Genomic DNA, 9,540 nt, shown 5'->3' on the forward strand with positions numbered 1-9,540 from the left:
GGCTGAGGCCAGTTGCTGGAGGGACAGGTGAACACATCACAAACCCACCATTGCAGCCAGTGTCAATTAGCATCCTTGTTCACAGTCTGGAGGAGGGAGCACAGGATTGGAGGCTGAGCTCCCTGCTGAGACCTAGGAGTAGCCCCTCCAGGCAGGACTGATACCTGTCAGCTGTGGGTGCCCAGAGCACATCAGGCTCCTGCCCTTTCAGTTAGTGCTTTGGATGAGCAACGGTTCAGTGTTTAAAAAATACTGACCAGACCAGCAGGGCCACAGTAACTGCATCAGACAGTGTGTTTGGAAAGAGGCAGCTAACTTCTAGCAGCACCAAATTTCAAGGCAAGGGAGGAAAGCAGCATTAACTCAGGTTAGTAAATGTTACTTTCAGAAGAGGAATGTCAGGTCTTGGATGTTCTTTCTGCTCTGTTGCTTTGTGCTGGCTGACAGGCTTAATTGCGCTTACTTCTTTAATTCCCCTGGTCAGGTGACTAGGCCAGGAATTTATTTTGCTCATGAGATATCAGGTGAAAAGTTATTTTGACAGCCAGGATCTTTCCTCTTATGAAAAATTAACACCCTCCCCCCCCCAAACAGGAAAAGAGTTGACACTGCTAGGTCTGACCTACCACAGGTACTTACCTTCACGGGAATGGTTGCCAGACAGCCCAGCTGGGAGGAATCTCACTCCTCTGAGTGAGCTGCTTTGAGATCTATGGCTGAAAAGCACTCTGTGAGACCATAATCTGATGATATTAGACAGACTTTCACTTACAAAACTCCCCGATAGCCCCACAATGATTAAAATTCCTGAGCCCTACATCAGAGAGGCCATGGGCTCAATGAACAGGTGCAGAAGCTATTTCGAGGCAATACGAGGAACTCTGGGTAGCATCAGCAGGGTAAGTTGAGAAATGAGTGGAGTGACTATTGAGCCCAAAGCACTCCTGTGTCGTCGTCTTTGTTATCCTGAAGTCTCCAGAGCCCCTGCCCTGACCCTTTGATCCATTCTGTGTTCCCCTGGTGCTGCCCCGGACTTATCCAAAAAAAAGAGAGAGAGAGAGAAAGCACAAACCCCTCAGTGAATAAAAACTCTGTGCCGCTTTAGTTTACAGTTTCTGTGCTATCTAATGTGGCATCTGTTTGCTGAGAGATGTGAGGGGCTGGCCTGTCTCTCCCACAGACACATCCTGGCCAGTCCATCTCCCGCAATAGATACTGCTGTAAACATACTGTGGACAGGGTTGCTCAAGTGATCTTCCTCTCCTCTGTGCAACCTTCCACGGCACAGCTCTGGGTTAACTCAGCACCTTAACGCTTCAGAGCATCCCGTTGAAAGACCCCATTGCCTGGGTTGCATTCCAGCAGGGAATGATGGGCTGCCTGTTTTTCTGAGGGATTGGAGCAGAAGTTAGGAAAGGCAACTTGTGCCTGAGGGGACCCTGCCCCCGGGAGGAGAAGCGAGAGTTGCTGATGAAAATGGCATGAAGAAGAGACTAAGTCCTACCTCACTTCATTGGCAAACCTGATATAGGCTGGAGCAACACCAACATAAATTGCTGTCCTTTGCTTGCTTGTGTCAGGACAGACTGCATGTGTGTGATGGTGTTGGTCCCACATCTGGCAGGAAAAGCCTCAATGCATGCTATTTGATGAGACATACCAGCAGCACCTGCCCAGGGAATAGGAAATGGGGTGAATTATTCTTATCAGGAATGTTTAGAAGAGGAGTGAGCTCAAATCTTTCTGCCTTGGGTGGGGTAGGGTTGGAATCTGGATCCCACCCATAGCGAGGCTCTTTTGGGGGGAGGAGGGGATCCTTTACCTTCAATTAGTTGAACCCCAAATACATAATTTACAGTCCCAAGGAGCTCCAAGTGTAGATTTTACTGACCTTTCCTAGTTAAGTTGCAGGAAATCAGTCTAAGGCAGCAAGATACACGTCAGTGGTCTCCCCTGTATATGCCTTTCCATTGAAACACACACATTCCAGAACTGATCAGAGACATGAGAAACCTGTTGGCTTTAAATCTGCTTTTATTTTTAAAAATAATTTGTGTTGTGGAAACATGCAGGGCGTTACATCCCTGCACAGTTTGAAAACCCTGCAAAACAGGCTGTGTCTGAGCCGTGGCCCAGAAGAGAGCTTTCTAAAGGAAACTTTACAAACGGCAACAAATTCCTTTGCAGGGGGGAAGCCAGTGGGGTTAGGATTAAAATAAAGGTTCCCATCACACTGGGTTTATAATGAACCCAGCTACACTGGGAACTGGGCATGCAACCTTCTTGCAGAGTTATTAGAGGGTTGTGTGCAAAAGCCTTTAATCTTTCTGGCTGCTGTAACTGATGGAGCATAAAGAAGTTTCAAAGGTTGGGTCAGCAAGTCCTGTGAATCCAGACACTGCACTCACAGCCTCTAGTAAAGTTTGGGGTGGAAATAAGGACTTGAAAGAAAGGTCCCAGCAGCACCTTGCACTGGAAAAGCCGTAATCAAATAGAAATGTGTGTGCACCCCGAACCAGTGATAAATGAAGGGCTCCAGTGACTGCTAAGGAATTTTGATTCAAGTCTCTTGCCCGTGCAATGAGGTGCACAAACAGGCTGGGTGCCCAGCGACTGGCTTGTTCACATAACTACCCATTACTTGCATATGCAGTGAAGATGTTTTCCCATGTATATAGATGTGCCAGGAAATATGTAGGTGCCATTAAGAAGCTCCCAGAAAACATGCACATGCAAAACTGGTGTCCAGATCCCCTGCTGATGGGTGTGTCCGAATGGGTAGGGATGGAAACGGCAGGACAAAGGAGCTGTTCTCGTTGCAACCCAGGGCATGTTGGCAGCAGTGACAGGTTATGGAAACACATCTCGTTTTGCTGATTTGTGAGGGAGAGCACGTCCATTTCTAGTCCGTTCGTTGCCTTTGTTGAGCCTTCAGCTGAGATTGCACAATCCGTTCTCTCTCCGGCAGTAAGAAGTGCTGCATCCAGTACCGGTTTTGTGTGTCACCCTAATCCTGATGCTGGTGGTTCCCTTTGTGTAGCCCTATGAGACACAGGGAAGATTCCTGCTTCTTGCATGCATACTACTGACTTGCCTGATGAGGAGTGGGAACAGGACATAGAGGTTTGGGATTACCTCGCAGGAGAAATCCAGGCCTGGGGTCCTGCAGGTGAATTTCACTGTTACTTCTACTTGCACTTGTGCACATAGTAACCTGTCACGTAGCCAATGATAAAAATGGTCCAGAAAACGATGTTTCCTCCAATCACTTTGATTGCAATGCCGATTTTCCCAGTGCACAGCTTAGTGTAGATTCTGGGGAAATAAACATGATAAAGAAGAGATGTAGTCAGCCAACATCCTGGCTGCATTAACAGGCTACACAGAGCTGAGCCTGTTTGCTATTTGGCTGGGAGAACTCCAGGCTGGTACAGGAAGTGATGCTGGTGATTAGGTGGTGCCCAATCACTAGTGATCAGCTACCCTCATACAGGGGCTGGGAGGGCGGTGCCATCTCTTGGATGAAATATAAAACCAAGGGTCTGACCACTTGTGGTCACTGGAGGTTCTATGGTGTCTCTCGTCAGAGTAGAAACAGTAGCCCTAATGTCAAGGCAAATTCCACCTTGAGCAATTAAACTTTGTCCCCTTCACAGTTCCCTGAAGTTTCAGTTCAACACAATATTCTTCACTGCACTTCCTAAACGGTTGTGTAGCACTGCCGTGTTCCAGCTACAGGTGGCTGTGTTTCAGTGGCAAGGGAAGTGATTCTAGTATCTAGTTTATTGTAAAGCACATTACAGTGAAAGGCGTTTAGAGAAATCGAAGTTACCATTATTACAGAGTCTACATGGAAGAGAGAGAGAGAGAGAGTCATAATGCTGTAAGCCACTCGGTCACTGTTCACAGTTTGCTGTGCTTAGGAATTGTTTAGCACTGTGAACAGACAGCGTGGCTTTTAAAATAGTGACTTGGCAGCCAGCTGTATATGTAACTTCAGCTGGACTCTAAATAGAGCCCAATTTCTCTGCTTTAAAAATGCCAGATTTGGTTCCTATTCCTGAAATCAATACTTGGGCAATAATCTCACGGACATCAGTGGCACTATAGGGCCAGACCCTTTGTGTTCCTAGACTGCTGGTTAAACTGGGTGATAAAAACAATTCCTGAAAGATCTGACTCTGCAGGCCTTGCAGAAATGCACTTGGTAGATCCTTGAGGCCAGAGTGTCTGGTCCTAGGAGTCTGTATGGTGGATGTAGGGCTACTCTGCTGACTGACCGCTGGCAGCCAAACCATGTGGGTTTCATTAATTCCAGCTCAGAAGGATAAAAGGTTGACAGACTCTCTACAGCTAGGGAGAAAGACAGGAGGGCCTGCAGGGAGCCTCCATAGCTCAGGTGGACCACCCTGGCAGGAACAAGTTCTGGGCAGATTTCTCATATGTATGTGTGGATTGAGTCTACACCTGTCTCACAGCCGAGAGGGTCTCACCTTTTACATCCCGATACCTCCACAGTGGATGTGTTCACACTGACTTCATCATGACCACTGTCGTTCCACCTGCTATACTGAACACCTGTGTCTTGAGGCTGCATCCTTCCAAGGAAAAGGCTGGAGGAAAAAGACTCTAGGAAGGAGGCAAATGCAGATACAAGTTACAGCTGATGACTTGACAAGAGGAAAAACTTAATGCAGTTTCCTAACTTTTGTTCATTTTGTTCTTCTTTATTCATTATGAAAGTGACTGTTGCAGTCAGTGATGTCACACCAGGCATAACAGCATGGGATTACACTCTCTTACTGACCCCAGATCAGTAGTTGTCAAGAATAATGAGAAATACAGGCATGAAGCAATAAGATAATTATACATATCCATTACTGTCAGGATGCCCCCTGAAGAGTCTGACAGGACTTTGAACGGGAACCCTGAAAGTCTAAAAAGTGGGTGGGTGACTGGGAAACCACTCCTGAGATTCCAATACATCAATCGAGATGATGATTTCTGACATGTAAACACCTGTTCACTGGGAACTGAACTGAGACTATCAAACCATTTCACCCTGTCCAATAAACCTACACCATGGGGTGAAAGAGTCCATCGAGTCATCCAATCATTTATGTGTATCTGACTTGGGTCCAGATTCCATACACCAGCATATCTTTGGAAGCCTTGTGCACTATGATGAGTGACAGGACAAGGGCTTCTTCTAGACACACAGACAATCTTCTCTCTAATCTATACCATGCCCTTCATCATCAGGGTGTGTTAGCGTCTGTCAGAACAGGATAGCTGTATCCTTTGGAACTCAAGTATTTCTGTTTTCCAGCAAATGAGAGAAGTGGGCAGCTGGCAATTTTTTTTCTCTGAAGCACATTCCTGTAACAAGCACTGTTTCATTTCTCTGAGAGAGAATTTGTTGTTCCAGATAAGATGTATAAAGTATTCTGACCAAGAGTAATGGAATCTCTGAACAGGATCAGGTGTCTGACATTTTGAGAAGAAAGAAATAAAGAAAAATTGGTATCTAGCAGCTCCTGCCCTGCTGATGATAAATTTCTCAGAAGACTTAACATTGTACACAAACACGATTAACTTGGCCCTTTGTTATTCTGAGAAATTAAGTTTGATGCAGTTTTCTGATGGAACCTTCAGATAAAGCTTTAAAAACTAAGGCTTTGTCCTGGCATAAAATATCCCACAGAACTTTTTACAACCTATGGGATTTGCTCAAAATTCCCTCTCCCCGCAGCGTTGTGCGGAGTGTTGTGCCTAGTTGCTGACCTCCTTCAGTAAGGAGATGTGTTTATGTCCCAGGGTTTTTGAAGTGTATTGGGATCTTTATAGTGAAATGTCCCCCTGCAGAAATAGAAAATCTTATTTTATGGAGCCTACCTAAAAGTCTTGCCAAGGCTGTTATCTAAAGTGACTCTTTACTCTAGGTCTCACAATGAGGCTTGTCTATCTGTTTCTCATATCTGGTGTGGAATGCCAGATATTTGTGTCTTGCGGAGAACACATTGTTGGCACTTAACAGATAATGGTTGACAACAGCTAGTTTGCAGTAATTTTAAAATTCCCCTGTTGCTGCCACGTCCTTTATGACCCAGCCCTCCTGCTCCTGAGACATGGCTCACAGCACCCAGCACTGTGGAGACAGCCGAGTGTGGCAGAAGGGGGGGCCTAGAAAAAAGATGGACCTATAGGAAACAGTACAAGGAAAATTAGCAATGCAGCTAATTAATGTATGTCTAGGAAGGAAAGGGGAGATAGAACAGACATGGGGCAGGACTGGGAAAAATCAGGGCAGGATTGTGGTGCCAGGGTGTCTTTTCAATTTGTCCTTTTACCTGTGATTATTTCCACTTGGCTCCTAGCCTGTGTTTTGTAAATAAGGGACTTTACGTTCTTGGCATTGCTGACATAATGTCCCTTGTTAAGGTCTAAATTCTCAGCCTGCTAATGCTGGCAGTGGTGTTTGCTAACATACCGTGTTGGCTAATCTGCCAGTGGCAGAGATTAGACCCAGAGCGGCTCCCTTCAGACTTCTGGCTCTGCAGTCTAAACGGTTCAGCGTACGTATCCCGGCAGCACATTGCAGGGCCTTTAGAAACATTTACTATTATCCGCAACTTGCCATGAGTCTGGCATATTTTGAGGGATTTTTTAAAACATTTTAAAAGATGCCTCATTTTGACCAGCGAGGTTCTGGATCAGCTGGGGGCAAAGGTGGCTTTTATCCACTCTAGCATTTGTCCAACCCAGGAGGCCCCTGGAGACTGGGTTAGAGCAGCCTGTAGGCTTTTCTAACTTACGCCTAGCTCCCACAGCCACAAAGGACTACCCTGGACTATCAGCCAGACGCTACCATGTCCCAGCCATGCATCCGGTTTGCTAGGCTGTCCCTCCTGTGCTGGGGACGGGGGAGTTGTACAGAGCAAGAGGCACCCTGCACTACGAGAGGATTCCTCCATGCCAGGGGACTCTCCACTGCCTGGCTTTGTTGGGTTATATGACTACTTTGTGCTGGTGCAGCAGCACTACGGCCACAGCCCAGCCAGGAGCCTGACCATGTTTTTTAATGTGACAGTGTCTCTTTCAGTATTAAGAGCCAAATCGTCTCAGCTCTCTGTACAGAGGTGGCAGAAGGCACCTACTCCCCTTCTAATGAGCCCGGGAAGGACCCAGCACAATGGCAATCCTTTCATTTTGGGATGTCAAGGAGCTGCTCCTTTCAGATGCCTCCATCGCTGTCTTCTGTATGATCGCCAGATCCAAAGGTCTCATATCATCTCTAACGATCACTGTATTCATAAGAACATAACAATGGCTACAGTGGGTCAAACCAATGGCAGTCTAGCCCAATATCCTGTCTTCCGACAATGGCCAATGTCAGGTGCTTCAGTGATCCATCCCATCGCCCATTCCCAGCTTCTGGTTAACAGCAATCCCATCTCATCTGGCTAATAGCCATTGATGGACCTATCCTCCATGAACTTATCTAGTTCTTTTTTGAACCCCATTATAGGCTTGGCCTTCACAATATCCTCTGGCAAGGAGTTCCACAGGTTGACTGTGCGTTGTGTGAAGAAATGCTTCCTTTTGTTCGTTTTAAACCTGCTGCTGTAAATAACACTTCTTTATTTACTTTCTCATACCACTCATGATTTTATAGATTTTTATCCCCCCTTAATCATCTCTTTTCCAAGCGGAAAAGTCCCAGTTTTATTAATCTCTCCTCATATGGAAGCTGTTCTATACCCCTAATCATTTTTGTTGCCCTTTTCTGTATCTTTTCCAATTCCAATATATCTTTGAGATCGGGCGACCAGACCTGCACATAGTATTCAAGATGTAGGCCTACCATGGATTTATATAGAGGCAATATGGTATTTTCTGTCTTTCCTAATGATTCCCAACATTCTGTTAGCTTTTTTGGCTGCCACTGCACACTGAGTGGATGTTTTCATAGAACTATCCACAGTGACTAAGATCTTTCTTGAGTGCTAACAGCTAATTTAGACCCCATCATTTTATGTGTATAGTTGGGATTGTGTTTTCCAATGTGCATTACTTTGCACTTATCAACATTGAATTTCATCTGCCATTTTGTTGCCCAGTCACCCAGTTTTGTGAGATCCCTTTGGAACTCTTCGCAGTCTGCTTTGAACTTAACTATCTTGAGTAGTTTTGTATCATCTGCAAATTTTGCCACCTCACTGTTTACCCCTTTTTTCCATATCATTTCTGAATATGTTGAACAGCACTGGTCCCAGTACAGACCCTTGGGGGACACCACTATTTACCTCTCTCCATTCTGAAAACTGACCACTCAAATAACCTATTGACCAGTTAGCGAAAGCAGATACATTATTTCTGGCTGAGAGATTTTTAAAATGAAGCCATATTTCATCTATTCACTTCCCCCAAGCCAACCAGTTAAAAGTAGTTTACCTCTGGAATGATCTTGGATTTTATAATCCTTCTCTTCTCCTAACGTCTGCGCAGAGCTGGGTGCCAGCAATTCCACTGTTAAACATAGGCTGGAAAAGTGTGGGGGAGGGGGGAGTCAGAAAAGAAAAGCTAGTTTGCCGAAGACGGTTTTAAAGTTGCAGCGTGCTCTCACCTGAGGCGTCCCAGTCCTTCTCTGACTCTGCTCTGTGCCGTTCCTTGGAGAAAAATAACCTTTGTCTTTAGCTCTTTCCTTGCTTGATTGACTGTGAGCTTTTGAGCCTCAGTGTTTCCTGGGCATGCTGTTGCGTAAAACCAAGATTAGAGGAGGGGGGGAAGGAGGCGAGGCCCATTAGTTCAGTGCCTTTTAGCATACAGTTGCCAACTACAGCTGGCTGACTCTGTATGTTCTGACCTAACCAGCAAAGTTGCTGGGGCAAAACTTCCAGTTCCTGCATGCAAATTCTTCTAACGCCACTCAATCTGAAGGCAAATGAGGTGCATGCAATGGAGAATGCATGCCAAAGAGTGCGAGGGTTACAACCAGAAACACTGAGTCTGGCCCTGGCCTGTCCTTTACTCCAGCATTCTGATCTCTGTGCTGTTACAGCTGCACTGATATTCCAGTGAAAGGAGTGCATGGCAACAGGAGCAGCTGGACAGCAAGAAGGGGAGACTCTTGAATACTTTCTGTAATCCCTGAAATCCTACCCGCAGCCCCAACTCACACAGCCCATACTGCCACGGGGCTAGATGCAGAGCTTCTTATTCTGTCCTCCACTGAAGTCAATGAAGTGACTCCAGATTCACAGCGGTATTGTGAGATCAGAATAGGTACAGTGCACCAGAGAGCTAATCAACACTATCCATCTGAAGCAAAATCCTTCACTTCGACTTCTCTCTTTAATGGTGCAGATTAGGGAACTGGCCAGGTCAGGGAAGGTTGCTGATGGGATACAGAGACTTTCACACAGCCAGCTTGCCTGCTACAATGCAGCACTGGTCTGTTGCTTCCAGCCAAAGGCTGTCTGGTGCCCTGTCTGAAATAAGTCCGTAGCCCCAGTCCAGTCATGAGTGGGCAGGTGTCAA

At 46.0% G+C, this 9,540-nt stretch overlaps 1 protein-coding gene across 2 annotated transcripts; it reads right to left on the reverse strand.

Annotated features, from left to right (window-relative positions):
- Positions 1–2,022: 2,022 nt before the first annotated feature.
- Positions 2,023–8,813, reverse strand: SMIM1 (small integral membrane protein 1 (Vel blood group)). 2 transcript variants are annotated; one of them, XR_010923466.1, is made up of 5 exons: positions 8,627–8,813; positions 8,455–8,543; positions 4,494–4,629; positions 3,136–3,315; positions 2,023–3,042 (listed from the first exon to the last, which is right to left on the reverse strand). XR_010923466.1 is itself a non-coding variant. In XM_067567107.1 (4 exons), the coding sequence occupies exons 3-4, from the start codon at positions 4,595–4,597 to the stop codon at positions 3,189–3,191; spliced, it is 231 nt and encodes a 76-aa protein (XP_067423208.1). In that variant the 5' UTR covers positions 4,598–4,629; positions 8,455–8,543; positions 8,627–8,812; the 3' UTR covers positions 2,023–3,188. The 2 variants fall into 2 exon arrangements, 1 of the variants encoding a protein (XP_067423208.1); XM_067567107.1 differs by having other exon boundaries at positions 2,023–3,315; positions 8,627–8,812.
- Between the last annotated feature and the right edge of the window lie 727 nt (positions 8,814–9,540).

This window comes from Emydura macquarii, unplaced genomic scaffold (assembly GCF_026122565.2).
Source record: "Emydura macquarii macquarii isolate MOO-44397 ecotype Brisbane River unplaced genomic scaffold, CSIRO-AGI_Emac_v2 contig_2768, whole genome shotgun sequence".
Lineage (NCBI taxonomy): Eukaryota > Metazoa > Chordata > Testudines > Chelidae > Emydura > Emydura macquarii.

Excerpts from the sequence above, each read along its gene's own strand:
- SMIM1 (XM_067567107.1), bottom strand. The coding sequence starts at position 4,597 with ATGCAGCCTCAAGACACAGGTGTTCAGTATAGCAGGTGGAACGACAGT. Across the intron at positions 3,316-4,493 it reads GAGGTATCGGGATGTAAAAG|AATCTACACTAAGCTGTGCA; the intron begins GTGAGACCCTCT and ends TTATTTCCCCAG.